This window comes from Oenanthe melanoleuca, chromosome 12 (genome assembly GCF_029582105.1).
Source record: "Oenanthe melanoleuca isolate GR-GAL-2019-014 chromosome 12, OMel1.0, whole genome shotgun sequence".
Taxonomy (NCBI): domain Eukaryota; kingdom Metazoa; phylum Chordata; class Aves; order Passeriformes; family Muscicapidae; genus Oenanthe; species Oenanthe melanoleuca.
In genome coordinates, this window is record NC_079346.1 from 8,475,024 (window position 1) to 8,497,362 (window position 22,339).

General features: G+C 40.7%; 1 protein-coding gene across 4 annotated transcripts in view; it reads left to right on the forward strand.

Moving 5' to 3' along the window:
- The window catches only part of ARIH2 (ariadne RBR E3 ubiquitin protein ligase 2), a 35,109-nt gene that overhangs the window by 2,270 nt on the left and 10,500 nt on the right, over positions 1-22,339 (forward strand). The window contains exons 2-9 of one of the 4 annotated variants that reach the window (XM_056501789.1): positions 50-211; positions 699-871; positions 1,549-1,896; positions 14,490-14,557; positions 16,234-16,297; positions 20,163-20,310; positions 20,819-20,940; positions 21,811-21,920. In XM_056501789.1, the coding sequence (XP_056357764.1) occupies positions 1,648-1,896; positions 14,490-14,557; positions 16,234-16,297; positions 20,163-20,310; positions 20,819-20,940; positions 21,811-21,920 (761 nt within the window). In that variant the 5' untranslated portion in view covers positions 50-211; positions 699-871; positions 1,549-1,647. The remainder of the gene's footprint in view (positions 1-49; positions 212-698; positions 872-1,548; positions 1,897-14,489; positions 14,558-16,233; positions 16,298-20,162; positions 20,311-20,818; positions 20,941-21,810; positions 21,921-22,339) is intronic. The other 3 variants (XM_056501787.1, XM_056501786.1, XM_056501790.1) reach the window with 3 other exon arrangements.

Genomic DNA, 22,339 nt, shown 5'->3' on the forward strand with positions numbered 1-22,339 from the left:
GGTTTGCCTTGTGTCTTCCAAATCAGATTTCAAATCTGTCTCCTTCCAGTATGGAGAGACTGTGTGTCTGTTCCCCTGAAGTCCTGTGGAAAGCAGTGCTGTAAATTATTTCTGTGCTGTGTATGCTGTGGATAGCTAAGGAATCAAGAGGCAAATGAAAGGAATGAAGACCAGAATTCAGGAAGTAATGTAATCTTCAGGCTCTCTGGAGGTTTGTATCTCCTGAAATCACTGAAGCCCCTCAAATTAATTGTACATCACATCTCTTGCTGGTTATTCTCTACTGTCTGGTCAGGTGACTGGAAACAGGAAAAAAAAGAGTTGAGAAAAAATAATGAAAATTCGTGGTTGAGATTCCCTGTAGTCTGAAGTCAGGATTATCAAAGCTTGATTATGGTTTCCCCTGCAGCTACAAATTGCAATACTGAGGGAATATATTTGAGTGTCAGAGCTGACAACATAGTAGTCAGCAGAATGGGAATGTATTTAAGGAACCAAATACATGCTGCTTGTGGAAAATAGAGCTTTGATTTTAATATATGTTTTTATATGTAAAATTTGGTTATGGCCTTATTCTAATTCTTCTGTATTAATATATTCTCTCTAAACTAGATAATATGGTTAAATGGAAATTTGCAACTAAATATGAGATGACCATAATTAGAGATTGATTCATGCTTTACTTCTGAATATTTTAGAGCTCAAATTCATATGGTTCAGTTACACAAGAAGATTTGTAGTTCAGATAAGCATCAGATATGTGAATTTTCCAAAACAAGTGAGAATCTTAAAAAAAAAGAAAAGTTAGCTGTTCTGATTCTTCTTCAATAACAGCTGTCAACACCTGAGGATAAATTTCTACATTCAAAAGGTAATAAGTATATATTGAGAAGGCAATAAATAATAATTTTATTTCACCCTGTGTCCAAGCCACATCACATCTGGTAGAACCAATTTAAAGGGATGAACTAGTTTCACAATTTCTTTTGAGATGGTATTGATGATTGTTAAATTGTGTGCATGTGAGAGATCTGTTTGCTGGTCTTATTTTCCGAAGTCCCACTTAATGTCTGTGGTTCTGAAGCAATATGGATTTGTACAGAATATCACAGGTTGCCTTTCTAGCTGCAATGGTCATAGGTAAGAGGTTTGTGTTTTTCCTGTTGATTAAATAGATAGGATGCTGTTCTTCAGCGTTTCAGGCTTTGAATAAAAAACTTTGTCATAAATTCATGTTTATCTCTGAGAAGATATGTAGTGAAGGTTATGCAGCCAGTTTCCAAATGTCAGAAGTCACGGGGCCTGCACTGGGGACTAGGATGCAGTGTAATAATCCAGTCTCCAAGGATTTGGACCTGTCCTGTAAGAGCAGCCTTGGCTTTGGAGGTGCAAGAGTCACAATGGATCCCAACCAGGGACATGCACAGCAGAATCCTCTACTGGGCCGTTGGGTTGGTCTGTTCCCAGCTGTTTGGTCACCTATTTGTTGTTGATATGGCACCTCTTACAATTTCTTAGGCACAGAAAAAATTGTTTTTCCTCCCTTAGGAGACAGAGCTCAGATGAAATCAAAAGAACGATAAAGTTTGGAGGAAAAAAAAGAAGCTGCGCTTGCTTTCCTGGTCTGCAGTTTGGCAGGGCATTAAGATGTCCGTGGACATGAACAGCCAGGGCTCTGACAGCAATGAAGAGGATTATGACCCTAATTGCGAGGAGGAGGAAGAGGATGAGGATCCTGGGGATATTGAGGATTATTATGATGGGGTAGCTAACGACGTGGAGCAGCAGGGAGCAGATGCCTTTGATCCAGAGGAATATCAGTTCACCTGCTTGACTTACAAGGAGTCGGAGAGCACTCTGAATGAGCACATGGCCAGCTTGGCTGCCACGTTAAAGGTGAGGAAAGGTTTCTGCATTAACACAAGTGTAAGACAAGTCTGTGGTTGAACAGGCAAACGCTGAGAATAAAGTTGTAATGAAAGCTGTGGCAACATTGCTGTTGTGGGGGGTTGGAGGAGCGTTATTGAAGGTCCCTTGTTCAAAACTGACTTGAAGGTTTACAGTTATGTACTGGGGCCTGAAAAATCTTCCTTACTGAATATTGATCCTTTTTTTTTTACAGAGCTGAGCTTCATGACCAAAATTCCTGAGTTATAACTCTTTGCATTAACACAATGCAAAGAGTGTATATAGAAAACAAACAAATCAAACCATAAATGGTGCAGTTTCGTACACCTGTGTTTGAGAAGATAACTGACAAATAGGAAGACCTGCTAAAACTCTGTAATTCTAACAAAAACACTTTGCTTGGTTGGTTCTGAGAAAGTAATCTTGGACTTTCAAAGACGGATCAGCTGTCATGCCAGTTATTAACAGTACTGTTGCAGTGACAGCAATTCAAGTACAGTGGACTTGCCACCTCTTGGGGCAAGTGGGACTTAATTAATCACTGAAAAGTCACACTCAGAATCAACTCTGTGGTATTATGTTCAATAAGACTTTTGTGAAATTTTTTTTCTCTTTTTGTAACAAATTGTTGTAATGTCAGTCAAGAGGAGGCAGGTCAGAGGAAAGCAGAGTTTTCTAAGTTCTAGATGTGGACACTGGGTTGAAATTGCTGCTGCATCTACTTTATAACAAACCAGGTCTAGTGCTTGCTCTTCTCTAGAACAACCCCTGAAAGCAGGGCAGGTGATGACTGCAGCATGTAAAAAAACCGTATTGGGTAGGTTTTGATTCCAATTCATTCTGTCTGAATCAAATCTAATTTTAAAAATGACAGGGATCTCTTTATTTGCACATCAATGTCCTGTAGAAAGAGTATAACCATAAAGCCTGAGGACTATGAACCATAAACAACAGGCTTTAAAGGGCACCCATAATTTAATGATTTTGCCATCTGTTGTGTTTGTTCCAAGCATTTACCACCTCAGAAAATGAAGTTTTACTTTTTCTTGCTCTTAAATTTATCTCTGTAATTACTTAAAAATGTGCATTCTGAGCTCTGAATGCCTGCAGTTCCCTACAGATTGTCAGAAACTGAAGGCAACAGAAAAGTACAAATGAGAATAGTTGGTCAGCACTTCTGATCCAGCTGCCATTGCTTTTGGTTCTTAGCAATTAAGATTTAGAACAGCTTTTCTGTGCTTTATTGTCTGTCTTCAAATGGAACACCCTCCTAAAAGGTGACCCCTGCCATATTGTTCTCTTGAATTAAATTACTGAAAGCAATACTTTTACTCCTTAAAATCAGGCTTCCAGTGTTAAAATTTTCAGAAGTTCTGAAGGTCTCATTGAGACCTATTATAGTTGCCCAGACTATACCAACTTGCTAGCTCAAATCTCATCCCAAATAGTACCCAAGGAGAGAAAACCTAGATTTCTTTTATATCAAGAATATGCCTGCGTATTTACTTTGAAAATTAAGCTCTGCACACTTTGGTTTGTGCATAAGAAGATCAAATTGAATTTGAGTAGCAATTTGGAAAGATGTGATCTTGCAAGCCACACACTCAGACTTTAGCCCTTGAAGTGCCCCATTAACTCTCTCCAGCAACAATAGTCCCTCAATTGCACTTTTATTGGATATCTCTTGTGTATCTGCAGCATTTGCTTTTTGTTTCTTGGCATAGTGCTTATGATTCTTAAAACAACCTTATCTTCCTTCCCCTCTCTCCACCCCCCCCCCAAGGAAACTTGTGATTTTGTTAGTTTTCTGAGACAAAATGGCATAGAAAGAGTTAGTATTGAATTAGTAAACATGGAGAAGAAAGAAATGGAATGGAGCATGCTGAATTATTTATCATCATTATTTTCTGTGGACTTAATGGATATGAGTAAACAGGGGTAGACTTTTTAAAGAATTATATCAACTTCTTTTCTATTAATTTGCTTGAGCTGTAAAAACTGCTTTTTCTTTTTAAAACTACCTTTCACAATGTCTTGGGTTTCCTTGGATAGTGATGATTGTTCTTTTGGAGCATCTAGTTAATTTCAATGTCATCTCCTTTACTCCTTTCTCTCCTCTACTATTTTATGATAGATACTGATTATGTGGTGCTTTTTCAGCATTAGCTCCTATTTAAGGCAGAGTGGTTGCCCCAACAGAGAAGGCTGAAGGCAAATTAAAAATTATCTTCTGGAGGTACAGTGTTGAAGCCAATGGATGATTTGGTGTCTGAGTGATTTACTATCACAAATTAATAGATGAATACAATTCCCTCAAGCAAATTAAAAAAAAAAAAAAAAAGTAAAAAATGGGCTTAAAGCTGTGTTGGAATGTTCTGCCACTGTTCTCATTAAGTGATTCACTTTCTGAAGGTTAAACTCTGGGACACAATCACTTGTATTGAGTGGCTTTTTTCTTTGTGACATATTGTCTGCACACTTTAAAGATGAGAAACAGAATTTCAGAGCTTTATATCTTCATATTTGCAATCTGTGCTGGTAGTGGCTAATAACAGTTTAAATAGATAGTATTTCATTTGCTCTGCTTAATAAACCTCAATGTTTGTTTTTCAAACTGTTTTGCTCAGCTATTTCAGACTGATTGTTAATTTCCTATTTTATTTTAAAGCATTGTGGTAAAGGGTGGTCTTTGGAAACCTTCTTGGCTGTTTGCATCCCCCATGATTTATAGCTGACCATGTTCTCATTCTTGCTGAAGGCACTGAACTGGGCAAACCCTGCACTGGCTGGTTAATGTAAGGTTAGGTGTGAGCACTCTGTGTTTCAAAGTTCACATGCAACATAGGAAGAAAAACTCTTCAACAAAATGCTTGTGTTTTGTTTACCCCAATTAGAAATAACAATCAGCTAAAATCTGAAGTCTGATAAAAGCATAAGACCCTGCATGTAGGTAAATGCAGTATCTCTTACTGTCATAGGAAACTTTTACCATAAATTCTTCTAGCTTGCTTTTTGTCAAGTGCAGAAATCTGAATAGAAACATTAGTGCAAACAAGGCAGCAGTAGACTGAACCAGCTGTGCTGTGTGACAGGCCTGCAACTGCATTAGTGGTTATTCCAGAACCATACAGAAGCTAGAGAGATTTAATAAGTTTCTCCTTAATTTTGGTTTTAGTAAGAACTGTGAATTCATTGGTTTTCAAGCAAAAGAAGAGGAAATCTTTGCTCCTTGGTTAGTGCTGTTAATATGAAGATCTGAGGAAGGTTCCATTAATACCCTGACTAAAATTAGGACAGGCCATCTCTATTGAAATATACCAGACGAAAATCTTGAATTAATAGCCAAAACTGTGCTTCTCTGACCAAAAGGCCTGTGAATTGAAGTAGGTCACTTTTAATTCTTCAAATTAAAACTATAGTCAACACTTGCAAATGACAATGCTCTTGAAATCAGAGTGGCTTGTATAGCCTGCAGACCAGCAAATGAATTCACAACAGTCCTTTTTAAGAAATAAATATCATTATAAGGTACTGTATCTTTCAAAAGTAATGAGTTAAAACGGTATAGTAGTAACTTTGCTTTTGAGATAACTCTGTCAGTTGTCATGGAGTGATTGTGAGTCCCGAGTGGCTTATCAGTACATGCAAACAGTGTGATACTCAGCAGTTGTACAAACAAAGCTGAGCCTGTCACTGGCAAGCAATTAAGTGTCTGATGATGTCATATTGTTTTTGTGTGTTAATGGTGCTTCCTGGCTCTGCTGAAGGTCTCCATACATTTCTGGAATATCTGTAACATTTCAAATAACTGGCAACAGTTTCTCTGTTTCAGTGATGAGATACATTTTTCTAGTGTTACTTTTTTTTTTTTTTTTTTTTTGTTATAAATCACTAGATAAAACAATTGCAGTTAGAATTTATGAAAAAAATTTTACATTAACTTTAGATGCTAGCTGATAGTTAGTCACGAGGAAGCTGTGATCTTTCTGCATATGCAAGCTAGTAAGGGAAGATAGTCATGATGTTCTACAGGTAATCAGTACTGACATCTTTCCACTAAAACCAAAGGAATTGAAAGACTGAAGAACTTATACTTTTCACTTCACTTATTTGAGTGATCTGCTAATATTTATCAGAGAGCAAAAAGCTTATTTCCTGTTCTTCCTGAAATTACAACTTGTGATGTGGGTTTTTTTAAGTCTGTCCCTTGAAGAGTAAATCTTGGTAGATGTAGAAAGTATTTGATATCATGACATAATTCTGTTAATCCATGTTATCACTACTGATCTTTTAGAGATAAACCAGTTTTATCTATATTCTGGCTCAACATAGTGTTGTTGCATCTTTTCATGGAACCAGATGAGTATTTACTCATGAAAACACAGCCCTCTGAGGCTGCTCCACACACTCAAATTGCGCTGACACATAGCAGTTAGTTTGTAGAGCTGCTTGGTGAGAGCTGGCAGTGCTCCTTTGCAAATACCATCTCCAGCAGACCCAGTGTCATGTGCATGGGGCCTGGCAGCCCATGTGAGCAGCCCTTCCTGAAGGAGGCTGTTCCCTGCAATCACAAAGTGTCTGTAATGAGCCACATGTCAGGACCCAGGTCTGCGTGTGCCCCACTGTGCTGCTCTTCAAACCATGGCCCAGAATGTGCTGTGGGGTGCTGCTTATCTGAACCAACCTGCAGTGCTGCAGTGTCATGCTTTCAATGCCATAACGACTTCATGGAACTTTCTGCAATGCAAAATGACAGCATTAAAGCCTCACTATGCCTGGGTACCTCAGGTGCAGGAGAAGGATTAAGGCCCCTTGAAGTAGTAAAATGCATGTATATAAGAATGGCATTTCAAAAGTTTATGTTCAAAGTTAAAGTACATAAGCACCAATATTGGTAAGTATTAGTAAGCAGTAAATATTTAAATATATTTTTTTTTATAAATAGCAGAACCTGATAGGCAAATTTGGCTTTTTCACAGAACCCCTGTGGTGCTGTTTGGCCAAGATAACACACTGTTTCAAAGCACCCTTAAACCCCTAGATTAGTCAGGACATGCTGGTTTATATCTGTACTTTTAACATCAAACCAGCATTATGTGGGACATCCAGTCTGACGCTGCAATCCATAGGAGCACTCGTGTTTGAGATATATCTTTGTCCTTTACCTGCTTTTTGTTCCTGAACAGGAAGATTAAACAGTTGCATTTTTGCCTACACATTCACAATGCCTGTACACCAGTAATATCAAGAGGACATGAGCGTATTTAACTTCAGTGTAACTGTCTTCAGTGTGTTTTGTTTGGCTTATAAAACTTTTTATTTTTTAAAAATGTGTTAAGTTTTTGTAGCCTTCTGGTCAGCAGAATATGAGCGCTGGCTGGAGAGCCCAGACCTTGCAACATTGTGACACCTTCCTGGAGTCATTTGAATAGAGAAAACAATTTTGTTATTTATTGCCCAGGACTGCTGAAATACTCAACTTGACTGGAAAAATGAGCCACAAATGTGGAGGGTGATTATAGCCCACACATTTCTTTGTGATTCACACCTTAAGTGTGTCTTACAGCCAGTATGACTCTGCAGTGAGCAAAAAAATCTGTTCGCAGCTGTTGATGAGTGTGATCTTGGTGGGAGGTAGAGGCAAGACACAAGTCAATAAAAATGCCAAAACAACCTCTCAGTAACTGTTTCATGTTGCAAACTTACAGCTGGACATCATGATCACAGGAGCAGCATGAAGCAGCTGAGCAGTGCCAAATTTGTGCTGTGCCTATTAAGGATGGTGCAGCAGAAACAAGCTGTGTTGTGCACTGTGGAACGTTGTGCAAAGGAGATGTTCCTCTTCTTCATCTTTGTATAACAAAAGTAAAATGCCCTTAGAGTTGGAGTTGTTGAGTGAAGGACTGTGTTATTTGGGATTGAGCAGGGATTACTCACTGCAAAGTTACCTAAGCCCTGCTCCACTGTGGCTGTGTGCCCACACCAGTGCTCCCAGTTTGTGTTGGCTGCCCAGTGTTCTTAGCCGCTGGTTGCAATTGTGTGGGTTTGGATTATTACCAGACCTTCCCTTCTTCCCTGTGCACCTTCTGAATCATCCTCTCTGTCAACCAGAAGGAATTGTCCACTCTTCCTGTGTTTTGCTGGGGCTGTGCAGTGGGGTGTGTTGCTGGGTGTTGGCAGCATTCAGGTTGCACAGTGCAGTATGTGCTGGGCACTGGTGTTCTCACACTGTGTTGCTTTGGAAAGAATAACTGCAGGGAGGACAGCTGGGAAGTCTCATGCCAATCATATCTGTGTGCTGTCTTACAGCTTTCTTGCTGCATTTCTTTTGCTCTAAATCTTTCAAAGAAGGGATCTCATAGCTGTTTTGTAATAATGCCTTCTGGCATACCAGCTTGCTTAAATGTTTCTGTTCTTTTAATATTTATTTCTGAATTTCCTCAGGAAGAATAGCCTAACAGCTTGAGAAATACGTATGTTGAGATTTCCTAGCTGAGTCCTACTGATCCTGTTTGTTGGCAGCTGCAGCTGAAATTGTTGCTGTCCTTGTGTAGGAGAGCGGATGGATTAAAGCAATGTGTGAATGTGGGGAAAGAGCTAGAATTTAACCCCAGATCCCCTTTCTTCAGTATGTGGCCAACTAGGTTATGTCTGACAGCTTCACAACCATGGTGTAACACCAGCAGTATTTGTCATTCCCAAACTGCAGTCTGCCTCCTAAATATGCTTCTAATCTTGCAGACTGACACCAGGTCTCTGCATGCCAGAAGGTGAGTGATGGGGTACAGATTAAAACCCTGTGATGAAGCAGAGCTTATGTAGTGCTGTTTGACAAAACCTTTCCACGGTGTTGAGAGTGCAGCTACAGTCTCTTAAATGGCATTTCTTACCTGCTGCAGCCTGCAGTCTGCAATCAGGAGAGGGCCCAAAATGTCAGAGAAAGCATAATCTCTGCGTGAAAGCTAAAGATGGAGGGCTTTTTCTCACTTTTTTTTTTAATTTGACTGAACACAAGAAAAAAGAAATGCAGTATATATGATTTCATTGTAAGACTGTCTGGTTTTCCTGTTAGATGAAATTAAGTTGAGTTCCATTTTGAAAACAATCTTCTCATGCTCAGAAACCTGTAATAGAGATGAAAGATTCTGCTTCAAGAGTCTGAACACTTGGGGTGTTTATGGCAGGTGGTGTGAATCATATCTCAAGCCCCTGCAACTTCTTGAGTTTTTTACTAGGATTACTTATGGGAAGTCTGCTTGCAAGAGGTAGATCAAAGGACAGTGTAGTCAAAAAAAAAAAGCTTTGGGTTGCCCTTTCTTAATTCTTGATACTTTTGCAGTTTTCTGAGAAACCCTCCAGTAAAAACAGGGCAGTCACATAATTTTTCCAATGGGACATGAAGGGAGTCAGATCTACTTTCCACAAGAAAAACAAGTATAAAATTAATTTTTTTTCCATTTGTGGGTCACTTTCCTTACCTCAGCATACTGCAGTAAAGCATGTCTGAAGGGATTTTTTCTTTAGTGAAATTACTCAGTACAAATTATGGTTTCTTTCTAAGGTGTTACTGCCAGCTCAGCTCAGTCTTTATTTTGCCATAGTTTCTCACCAACAGAAACAATTTAGAGGCTTTTGCTCTGTGTGCCTTTCCTGTTGTAAAGAATTTTAGTGTGTTTTTGGAGGTTTGGATGCAACACACAAACTAGTATCTTTTGAAGTTCATCCTGTCATTGTAGAACTAACAAAAACTATTTGTGGATCAAAACAAATGCTTCTCAAGATTAATCCTATTTGCTTAAACCTATTTGTATAAAAACCTTTGATTAGTGAAAATGAAATGGAAGCTACATTTCTTTATGCCAGATTTGTGTTTTTGGGCAGACATTTCAATGCAATCCTGATCTAACAGGAATTGTCAGCTTAGTGCAAAGCCGTGGGATATCAGCTCCAACCAGACCCTATCATCTCCAACTCGTTCTGAATTGAATCTTTCTGAGAATCATGTGATGATCATTGTTTTAAATTCCTGATACCATATCTCTGCAAAAATGAGGTTGGAAATGCACTTCCAAAAAATAGGCCTTCCCTTTGAGAAAAGTGAAATGAATTCATGAGATATGTGTGTGATATAAATATGCTTGAGCAATTTAGTTGAATATAAACTCGACAAAAGATGGTGTTTTTTAGCTTTTAGGAAACATTTCTGTCTGAATTAGCAATTGTCAAGGTGGCATGGTTGAAAAGATTCTCAGCTGTAAAGAGATTTAACATCACCTCTCCAAACACCTTGGCTCATCTAAGGAAGCAATTTGAGACAATTGTTTTAAAGCCCTCTGAACACAGCAAGGTACCTGCAGGGATTCTTTGCAAATTCTTTTGATATTGTCTTGTCTTAAAGAGTGCCAGACTCTATTTCACACTTCAGAAGTGTGAGAATTTTGCTTATCTTGGAGACTAAGGAACCTAAAAGATAAATGGAGATGGAAATAATAGTGAAAAAAAATTACTGTGCTCTCTTTCAGAAAATGCATAGATTTGTGTTTGATGCAGAGGCATTACTATTTTTGTTCCACTTTCAGAATCTGATTTTGTTCAGCATTATGTAAAATCTTCAGACTTTTTTACAGCTCCAATAGAGTATTTTCCTTATGCAGAGCAGCTTCTTCTTGGTACCCTTGCTTTGTGCATAGGTGCTGTGCCCCTTTTCCAGTGCACTGATCAACATTTGGTGCCCATTCCTGGCAATCAGCAGCCCTCCATAACTCAGAATTATACTGGTGGAAGTTTGGAAGAGGCTTTGGAGGTAATGAAGTTCCTGTTTTAAAATAAAGCTGGCAACGGCAGATTGGATGAGGTTGTCTATTCAGTTTTGCTGCCACATCATGGAGAAAGAAGTCTGGTCTTCAGTCAGAAATTTTCCATGTTCAGATTTGGACTGTTCTGATCTTTGATATTAAGGTTGTAAGCTGGTGGCGCAGAAATGAGAATGAGGAAAAGAAAAAAAATAGCATGACTATTGCTTTCAGCTTCTAAACTTTAATAAATTTAATCTCAGATGGAGGAGTTCTGGAGAAGTCAGGCTATGTAGAAACACTGGCATAATTAAGGAGTTGCAGTCAAATACTGAAATAGTGCAACATACAGAATATGCATTCCCCTTTGCACTGGGGTCTGTAGAAGTATTTCACTGAAAGAAGCTGCTGCCAACAAGACACCAAGTGGGCTGTGTTACTGCCTTTTTTGGTCCTTAGGATTCTGAAGTGAGAATAAGAAAGTTTAAACAAAGCAGACAATTTATCAGAGGCATAATTTTTTTAATGTATTTTGTGTCTGAGACAAAATATTATTGTTCCTGAGATCTTATGACACCCAGTGTCTGATAGGAGACTGAATCAGTGCTCTTTTTGAAGTGTTTTACAAGTTTGAGATACTTCATTGGATGAAACTCTGAAAATACTTCATTGGATAGTATGCCAGCAGTATCAGCTTCTGCATGTTGCTTCTTCAGTATTGTAAGACAATGAATTATGTACACATGGACCAAACTTCTGATTGCAGTGATATTTTTCTATGTTCAGCATGTTTTTGCTCCTGCTTACAAAGAAATACTTCAACTGTTCTGGGGTGTTGTTGTGGAAGAACTGGCTGACTTGGTACAATCATTCAGTCATTGTGAGTGTTCAGTCATTGAAGAGAGGCTGGGGAGCGCTGCTAATCAATAGAAGCAGGCTTTTGTTCAGCATTTGTTTTTCTTCTCATGCTTGTTTTCTGGAATCTCCTCAGTAGTGTTGGCCCCTGATGGTATTTACATTAGTCTTCTGAATTACCAGCCTTGCTGTTGGTGAGCAGGACATAGAGTGTGGTGAGACTCCACTAAGCAGGCACAGCCCCACCATCATCAGTTGTTTGCTCCTCTCCCATCCCTTTTTCTTACAGTTTGAATATTACCTATCTTTAATCTGTAATAACTGGTACTTCTGTGCCAAGGAGACTGTGCATGTGTTGCTGCAGCTGTCTGACTCTGGAACTACTATTTTACAAGATCACATGTGCTCCAATCAGGTAGTATCAAAAATTTTTCTGCTTCAGGACTTTTATGAAAGTAGTTTAATATCATGGATCAGGCTTTATGAATTGAAAATTTATGGGTTTTATATTCTTGCATGCTTTGTATTCTTGTGTGCTTTTATGATGAAAGCACTGAAATTAGCACTACAGCTGATCCAGTTGGTGCTTGTAGTTGGAGTTAAATGGGAATAGTCACAGAAGCTTTGTTACTCTTCTTGATCTGTTAATCTGGCATCCTTTTGGAGCTTTTATTCCACATTTTGCCTGACACATAATTTGGCTCAAAAGCATTTGATTGTGTTAGGTTAGTTTGTTAGATTTCAGAAATGTCTATTGGCATTTGTCTTTCTCTTTCTGTACATATTCAGCCTTGAATGTACTTGACTCCTCCTCATGGAACAAGTAACTCCATGGAATTGTGATCCTGCAACAAATGCTATACCTCAGGCTCTGAAAATCCGACAGAAAAATACTCATTTTCCTATGTTACAAATCAACTTCCCGTTTAAGTCCAGCAGTTTGTTTTCTTCTGTCAGTTCTTCCTTACTGCTACTGAGAAATAGTTTCATTACTGCTAAAGAATGATTCATTAGCATGTGGTTTGCATTTATAGGAAGCCAGTCTTGTAGAGACCACATTCCTGGTGCTTGTTTGTTTTACAGACTCAAACGCAGATGTTTTCCTTGTACAAACAAGTCAGAGGTGTCTGTCTGGGTCTGCCAGGCTGGGGGCTTAAGATAACAATGCATCCCAGGCTGGCAGTGTCACTTCATCCATGCAGACTGTGTGTTGGCAGCAGCAGCCCTGTGTGCCATGCTGCATCTAATCACAAGCTTCTGTGCTGGGAGGGAGGGCAATGCTGCCTGTCAGCCTTTGTTTTCAGAGGGTCACATCGCATTGCTGATAAAGTTGAGGAAGGTGACATGCCAGATCTTGCACAGCATGAGCTAATGCTTTGATACTCCTAGAAAAAAGGTTTTTTGTATATTGAAAATTGATGTTTTATTAGAGGGATTTCTTAGTAGCCAGCAAAGTGGGCACATCAGAATGTGGTGATGGGAAAGAGTCAATTAAACACCACTTCTGCTTTGTGTGTTGGTGTTGCCCTGGTTTAATTCACTGACTGAACCGTCCAGCACTGAAAAATGCCAGTGCAGGACCAGGGCAGTATCATGTGGCAGCAATAGGTCAGTTGTGTTGTGAAACTGCACCTCTTCAGCAGGGTTGACTTAGAAGAGTAATGAATATGCTGCTTGTGGGTGTGCAGAGCTTAACCGTTTTTGTAGGAGTGACCATTGCTTGTTTTTCCTTCCAGGATTGTGCTGACTGTACTACATCACATCCTGATTCACCTGTAGCAGGGTTCAAGAAGCCTATGGTATTTCAGCCAATGATTGGGGCTGACAGCTTCTCTAGGAGAAAAAAAGCAACTCTTCCTGCAGCTAGAACCTGAAGGAGTTGTTTTCTGTGAGCAAAGTAGAGAGGTGCCTTGGTGATAGCTCATCTTGGAATGCAGGAGGCAGAGCCCTTTAGTGTCAGAGGGCGTTTGAATGCAGAGTGTGCTGACACTGAACTTGCCCAAGTGCTTCCTAGCACAGATAGCAGTGAGGAGACAGGCATTGTCAGCCCTCTGAATTCCTCTGGATAAGGTCTGTTGTTTGAAGGACACCTGCTTTGTTTGAACTCTAGGACCTGAAGGGCTTGAGAAGCAGGGTTGAAGGTCTATCAGCTCAGCAGATGTCTGTTGTCTTGGTGGCTAGGAGTCTTTGTGCAAGTAGAGAAGTCTGTTTTCTTCTGAAATAAACCAATGCATAAAATGAAGGAGAACTTGTTTGCTTGTACCCTTGTAGCATGACTTTAAATGTCATGTTGCAGTACTCTGATGGTGCTCAGGCTAGCACGGATTGTGCTAGTGTTTGCCAAGAGTCCACGTAATGCAAGCAGCTCTGCATGGAAACAGGCCCTGTCACAGTAGTTCTCTATCTTCCTCTCCACTCCCGCATGCAACTTTCTTCTCTACAGTGAAGAGCTGGCAAAATGTTTTGTATTTTCCCCATACCCTTTGCTGTCCCAATTTGCCTGCATTTGCAACCTGTAGCTTCTCCACCTCAGGAAATGATATCTGTCTGCCCTGGAGTTCCTGCTTTGCACATTTGGTGAAGACCCTTATCACAGTCTAATCTGGCCCTCTGGAGTGGTCATGACAGTCAGGATTGGATGTGGGGTTTCCATGAGCAGTTAAGCTAATCCAGTGCATTCTTGATTCCTGCCTCTCTGTGCTATTGTAACAAAGTTAGTTTTTGGTACACCCATACTTCATTCCAGCTTTTGTATTGCAGATGTACTGGCTGTGAGCATCATGTCTAGCAATTTAATGTGAATTAATTATCACTGGGATATTGTACTGAGTTTGAACAACTTTTTTTTTATATGAAAATCATACTCCTAAGCATAGGTGTAGCTTCAAAATATGCGAAGTTTGACCTCTTTTTTTTCATTTGTTTTCCACCTAGGTATCACATGCTGTTGCAAAGCTAGTATTAGTTAGTTTCCACTGGCAAATCTCAGAGATTTTGGAAAGGTAAGTGCAAATAGTCTTATCTTGTCTGTGCTTAGTGCTTTCTCCCCTAACTTTGCAGAAATGCTACGGGTGCTCCATAGGTGTATTTTTTGGCAAGTGTCTTTGGATCTGGAAGCAGGACTTGCAGTCCGTTTTAGGGAGCAGAGGAAAACCACTGATTTGTTGAGGCTGCACTGCCTGTAATAAGTTTTTAATCAACGAGAGGGTAGTAGTGGTAAATGTCTTTCAGTTTTGAAATTATTGTTATGCTAGGAACCCTCTAGATAGATCTGTCTTAAATTTTGAGATAACAGATTGAGAATGCTGCATCTATATTTATTTAACAGACATAAAGATAACATATGTTCTGCCTTGAACATAGGAGTCATAAATCATAAAAAATCACTGACCCTATACTTATGTAGTCGTTAGTAGTACATTCACACTGAAGTTTTTGTTCCTTTTGACGTTAAGTGATGGTTTTTTCCTAAGCTGGCCAGCATTTGGAGAGCAGGAGAAGATGAGAGAACTGAGCACTGCAGCTCCCTTGTTTGGTCAGTGTCAATGTAACAAAGCCCTCCAACTGATTCAAAAAGAGGGTTCGGACTCGGCCCAGACGTATGCGGGAAGTGCATCGGGAGGCACTGCTGGCTGGCAGCCCCTCTACAAAATACTGGCTCAGAACTGAACATTGTCTGAATATAGAGAGCATATCAGATTGACTCATTCTGCCCAGACATTTTTGGCCCTGTAGCCAGCAACTTTATCCAGAGAATGGATGGAAAATGCATCCTGTGTATGGATGCTGTTGCCTCCTTGGTTACCCTGTTTCCTGTGAATGCTTGTCTCTTGGGATTCAAGGAGAGTGAGATTCCTGCATCTTAGGGTGATCCTGCAGGTTAACTGATGAGACTTAAAGAAGAGGAAATTTTGGGAAGGGTTTACTTCTAAAGAAATGAATTTTCAAATGGTTCTCCAGTTGATCTAGTCCTCAAACTTCTCTCTTGGTACAAAATGACATTGTCAAAAGAAAGCTCACTAAGACAACTAAGAAGTGCTGGTGAGGAAGGAGGACTTACAGCAAGGCCACAACAGTGATGCTGCTGTTTCTGAATTCAGTGATATATAAACATTCATCCACAAAAGAAATCATGAACAGCAAAGTGTGTTTAATTCTATGGCTGCTCATAGACAGCTTCATATGCTGAAAAGGAGTCAATCTGTCACAGAGTAATTACCGAACTAGACAATAGTCTGGAGTTAGAGTGAGACTTAACCAGGACAGCTTAATTTTACAGAGGAATAGGAGATGGTCTGGAGCCTCACTGCTGTGTTATTGTGGGCAGTGGCTTAGGACTACTCTAGGAGTGTGGATGGAAAATCTTAGCTTAAAAATAATTTTTCAGGAGAGGGAGATAGTTGTAGAAGAATATTCAGCAAGATGTATAAGGGAAATGTTAATCCGTTACCAGGAGAAGTAGTATTTCTGGTTCTGAATAAACCCTCATAAAGTTTTGCTGATGGGAGCTTAGCTCTGTATATGAAGGAGCCTCACACAGGAGACATTTCCACTTTCCTTGTTGAAACCTACCCTACTATTTGCACAGAGAAACTGTTTATTCAGGCAAGAAGATTCAATTTAACAATGCAAAATGTATTCAGAACTTGATTTGATCATTCTTCAATTGCCTTTTCAGGCACAAGTCTAATGCTGCCCAGTTGCTAGTAGAAGCTCGAGTTCAGCCCACCTCATCCAAACATGTAAGTATGTGAACTATCCCGTCTGCTCCCTTGGCAGACACCTCTGACCCCCCTCATGGAGGATTGCATTACTAATGGCACACTCTGTACAATGTTAACCCTTTGCAAACTCAGGTCTGACACCCTGATTCATTGCTGGGTTTACTTCTGAAATGAGAAAGCATTCAAGAGGTCTCTAAATAGCAGCTTTGCGGTTGGCTTGCAGGTAGTGTTCAAGAAAATTAGGATCATTTTTTTGGCATGAGTGGTGGCAGACAGTGGAAGGAACAGAGTACTTTGGCTTGGCTGCCTCTTCCTATTCTATTCTCTGTTAAAAGACACTGAAAGGAAGTTCTGGCTGCACAGACTTACAGAGCTTGTCTGTGTCTGGAACAGATTTTTTGAATTTTTTTAATATTTTCTTTTACCTTTTAAATCTTTTTTATCTGTTTGCACTGCTCAGCTCAGGGGTGCTTAAGCTAAATCTCTCAGTGAGTTGTGTTGCTGCTGAATCAGTCAGTGCTGATATTTGAACCAACAACTTGTTTTTTGTATCCAGGGCTACACAGATCATCAGATACTTTTTCCCCCCCTTAAGCAGAAACTTCCTGTTGCATGTTTATAGATTTCATTCACGGTGGGTGTCTGTACAATGCAGAATTACTCTTGGAACACATTGCCATGTGTCAGATTTTGAGTTATAAAATACTGCATCTGGGAAGCACTCTGGGTTGTGGGGGAGAGATCTTAAAAGCCTGATTTGGCATCTGAGCTCTCTTGTAACTGGCAGATAGTGAAAAAGCCAAGCTGACAGAAATGTAAGCTTCATGGGCTCAAAGCATCTGCCTAAAGTCCAGGAAAAAAAAAATCTTTCTGATTTGACATACCTGCAAATTGGTACGTGTATTTCAAGATTTATCCAAGTCTTGTATCACTTGAGTATTCCCCCTGACATTCCAACCTCCTTGGCAAGCAAGGTGAAGACCATCAGCCCATCATTTCAGTCAGGGTCCCAGGTTTGGACCAAACACTTTCCCAAACTTAATGTACAGTAACTTTATATTTTGCTCCAAGGAGATAGGAAGTGGTACAGGAATCTTTTTTGCCAAGTGTGGCAGACTTCCATACATACTGCAAAACTCCATCAGTGAAATCCTCCACGCATACTGTTCCAGTTTCCTTTGCGTGCCTGCTGTATTCTTCTTGCAGCTGAGCCAGCTCAGTTGCAGAATAGGGCATTTGTTTAGTTGTTGCACTGGGTGCTGCCTCCTCACACTCCCTCTCATAAACATCATCAGTCTTTATAAGTGGTCAGAGTTTAGGGATAGGTTGAGGGTCTGGCTTTGCTGTACCAAGCTCCTCCCGAGGATAAAGGCAGGTGACATCATCAGTAAGGTCCACCTTTTTAGTGAGTTTGGAAAATCCCATCTCCTTCTCCAAATCCTCCCCCTTCAAGCAGGCAATCTACAAATGTAATTCTCTTTCTCTTACATGAGATTCTTTAGTCAAATATACAAGTTTTCTGTCAGTCTCTTTTCAGCATTTAACTCATTATGTGTTTTCTGCTAGGCACTGTGTTCTGCCTCCAAGGTCACCTGCAGTATTTTAGCCAATTCAGTCAAAGACCCATTCACCACCTTATCTCATTGCTTAGCTCTGTGCTTATCTCTTTGAGCAGCTATTAAAGCAGCTCCCAAAAGTGGGCAGACTGTGGATTTGCCCTTACCAATTTTTTTCTTCTTTTTTGCTAAATACTGTATTTTTTCCACAAGACCAGCCAGAGAATGCCAATTTTCCTCTGTCCACACAAAGCAAGTCTAGCTGAAGGTAGCAGTTGAGATTGCGCTTCTCCCAGGTTACCATGATCTCTCTGCTGGAAAATTTGGCTTCAACTGAATAACAATTCTCCTTTGTGCAGTACTCTGTGTGTTGTCCCAGTAGAAAATAGCTCCTCACCACCCTCAAGGACACCTTGCTCGCTGCACCTGAAGAAGTGTCATGGCCTGAGCTCTCTTGATGAGTGTTTGAAAGGGGTTTAGGTACTTTGATACTCCTAGACAGAGTGCAGGAGAAGACAACAAACTTCTCAGGAGATTGAATAACAAACTTTTACTTGCAACTTGGACTGTACAGGACTTGGCAAATATTAAAGCAACATCCAATTAAAGTAAGGCAAGGCACTGATTTAGCAAACTCTAATCCATCCAGATTTCAAGAAAAGGAAATTAGGAGAAGAAAGAAAGATGAGAGAGAGAAAGATAATAGTCACCATCTTGGATTCAGTCAATCTTAGCTGCTGTAAGGTCCAAGGCAGTGGGACTCATCAAGGCTGCACACTGTCATTATGGTCTTTTATCTGTTCTAGTCCCTCCCCACAAGTGGGGCTTTCAGTGTTCCAGTGGCTTGATCTACTTTGGCCTGGACCAGAAGCTCCAGGCTCCAGTGGGTGGGATTAGGAGCAGTGACCACCCCACCTTCCCAGAACTTGTCCTGCCCCCACCCAAGCACACACTTTAGTTATTTTGAGTCATTAATAATTTCTCCAGTCTCCTACAAATGGTAGGATTTTATTTTAGGAAGAAAAATACTATGGTTAAAATGTTAATTTAAACTTGATTTGCTAGGCAATTTATTATAGTCTGTGTGTGCTAGAGCAAGGTGCTCTGTGCTTCAGCTTGCAATGCAGGATGATTCTGGGGACAGATGCTCATAGTGAGTGTCTGTAGGGGGTTGATCCCATAGGGAGAAGCTGTAGTGATGAGCTCAGAGAGGCAGCTTGGGAAGGTTTGAGGTAGCACATGTCCTCTTCAGGCTGAGCAGCTGATCCAGGCAATCAGTGCAATTACAGACTCAGTGAATCTTGTTCTGGTCTGTAAGTGAGGCCATTTAGAACAAATTTGCATTACTTCTCTTTCATGTGGCCATGCCATAAATCAAGCTCTGTCAGTCATGTGGCTCCATATCATGGTGCTGCTGCTCCATGTCTCCAGCATGCAGAGGTCTGCATGGAAACTGATGGCAGGCTCACACCAGCTTCTCCACAAGTAGCAATGTGGGTGCAAAGTGTTTATATGACTTCTCTGTGAAAGGAAAAACTGAAACATAAACTGCAGCTGACAGCTTTGTAGAGCCTTGGTTTTAATGATGCTGGGCTAGACCTAGTTCTGCAGGTCCCAGGGGTGAGTGGAGATATGTTGAAGGTTTGATCTGTTATCTAGGGATCAGATCTGCACAACATAGGGGGAAACCAGACTACTTTCAATGGTTTGGTGAAGCAGTAGCAGTTATGCCTGATTTGAAACAAACCCTCTTAATCTTTTTCAGCTGAAGGGATGATGCCTGTTTTGCCAAGTGTAGCATAGGCAGAAGATAAGAGATGGCAGGTGATAGTTTGTGAATTCCCATTCCTCTCCGTATAAACACTGTTGTGTCTTCCATTACCTCAAATTACTGTCCGGTAAAAGGGCATTGCTAAGTCTGTTTGCAGTGACAGCTGCTCTCCAGAGCCTATGGAGATAGTCTGGCCCTGCTAACAAAATATTAGTAAATCCAGGGAAGGACTAACACAATGACATATTTCAAACAACATGAGAGTAAGAACCAGAAAAGTAAAGATGAGTTCTGGACAGCACTAGAGGAGAGGCAGAAACTGTTCGGAGACTGTCAACTTGTTGTGCTCTGTGAGGTTAGAGGTTCCTGAGAAGGACTGACTGTTTGGGGCAGTGCAGCACCTTAGCACACCTGCTGCTTATGAACTTGTTCTGGCCTGGACCTCTGAGGAGACCATTGTTACAGAGAGGGTGATGCAGGTGTGTGTGGACAAGCTGAAAATGCTCTGGGAGGTCTGGGATGCTTTCACTGTACTGCTGATTTGTCTCTCTCCCAGGCAATGGTACATTCCTCCCACCACTGCGCAGTGTGCATGCAGTTTGTCCGGAAGGAGAACTTGCTCTCCCTAGCTTGTCAGCACCAGTTCTGTCGCAGCTGCTGGGAGCAGCACTGTACAGTGCTCGTCAAGGATGGTGTTGGAGTCGGTGAGTTCAAGGTGGATGTGGTGCTGGGTCTGTATTTGCCCCACTGGCCATTCTGATGAGTCAAGAGCATGACTGTAACAAGTTAGAAACTGCAAATCTGTTGAATAGAACTTACATCTGTGATGATGTGCAATGCCCCTGGAGTGCTTGTAGATGCAAACATCTGTTCCCTTTGTGCTGGGGAGAAGCCAGTAGTTGCCAGAGTTGCTTTGGGCTTTTCTGAGCCTGTTTTTCATGTTGGCATGGCAGTAACATGTAATTTTCTAATTTAAGTATCTGACCTTGTGAATACTGGTTGAAGCACTCACTGGTCCTGGATACACATGTGCCCTGTCATCTTTTGGTGAAGACAGTTGGGCTTCAGCTTTTCAGCAGCCCTGATTTGTTTCACAGTTGTATCCCTCTTGCCACAACAACAGATGGCACTGAGGAAATCATTGTATACTCTCTGTGCATTCACCCCTTAGTATAAGCAGCACTGTTCTAAAATCTTGCTTTCTCTTCTCAGGGGTGTCCTGCATGGCTCAGGACTGTCTACTCCGGACACCAGAAGACTTTGTGTTTCCATTGCTGCCTAGTGAAGAGCTGAAAGACAAATACAGGCGCTACCTCTTCAGGGACTATGTGGAGGTAGTAGATTTTTTCAGTTGTAAAATACCCTGGGTCAAATCACCAATGACTTGCAGAAATTTTGTTTCAAGTGTCTTGCATTTTTGATTAGAACTGCAGTAACTGCAGCAAAATTGTCCTCAATAGGCATGATGTGGCCAATTCTGTAGGACAGCCTCACTGACAAAATGCTCTAGCAGGTTGCCAAAGTAAATTCTGCTGTAAGGTCATCCACTAACTCCTTGGCTGGTGCTTCAGAATTCTCAGTGTTGCAGCTGAGAATTTCAAAACTTCAATCTGATTATTCAAGTCCTTGTTATTTACATAAATTTTTTTTAGGTTCAGAAAAATAGGTCACTCAACTTAGGATAACCCAGCTGAATTGCTTGCTCAATTACATTTTATGTGAGCTTTCTTGAAATTAAAGTAGCAGTTGTTAAGGTTAAATATGCAGGAGTATTCTGATAACTGGAAACAGGGAACACTAAAAGCAGCAAAGCAATATGAAAGCATGGTGTCACCTCTTCTCAAAAGAGACCCCTTGGTAAGAAATGGCCACCACAGAAGAGCAGCTGAGTAGCTTCTGGGAGATAAGAAGGTGGGGAAAGAACTCAAATGGAGTAAAATAGTTTGTTTAGTGTCTTTGTGGGGTTTTGTTTGTTTGCTCACTTAGTCTGTAACTGTCCTTTTGAATTCCCTGTTCTAGAAAAGCTGTAAGTAACAACCAAACTTCTTCCAATATGGGAAATGCAGGATCTGCTCTGATAGCCAAGATCTGATGACACTCTTTTTTTTATAACTCCCTTGTATGTTTTTGAGGAATGGTCAAAGTGGAACAGATAATGGTCTCCTGCACCCACTCCTAATCTTACTCTCTTTTTGTGTCCACAGAGCCATTACCAGCTGCAGCTGTGTCCTGGTGCAGATTGCCCTATGGTCATACAGGTACAAGAGCCAAAAGCCCGGCGAGTGCAGTGCAATCGTTGCAATGAGGTCTTCTGGTAAGAAACAGAGTTTACAGATCACGGGGAAAGTGTGTGCTGTCCTCAGAGCCAATCCTTTTGCTTGCCAACAGTTTTGGTGTGTAGAAGGATCTGAAATGCTTTGCTACAGTTGTTTGTAACTTGAGTTAGCCTGAGTAATTGGACACTTGTGATCTGACTTCTGCAGGTGGTCACACATCCCCTTGCTTCCTAAACTGCTGAGAACTTGGGTGTTCTGACAATCAGGGGACACAGAGCTTGAGTAACCAAAGGGTTACAAATCTGCCATTCTCACATTTTGACTAGGTTAAAATTTTCATACAGACACAGTGCTCGATATAGATTCTGGTACTAAACATGGAGTCCTCCTTGCTATCTGCTGGTATTGAGTTTTTAAGTTTATTAAAAACATCTGACTCCCAGTTTAGAGATCCAGC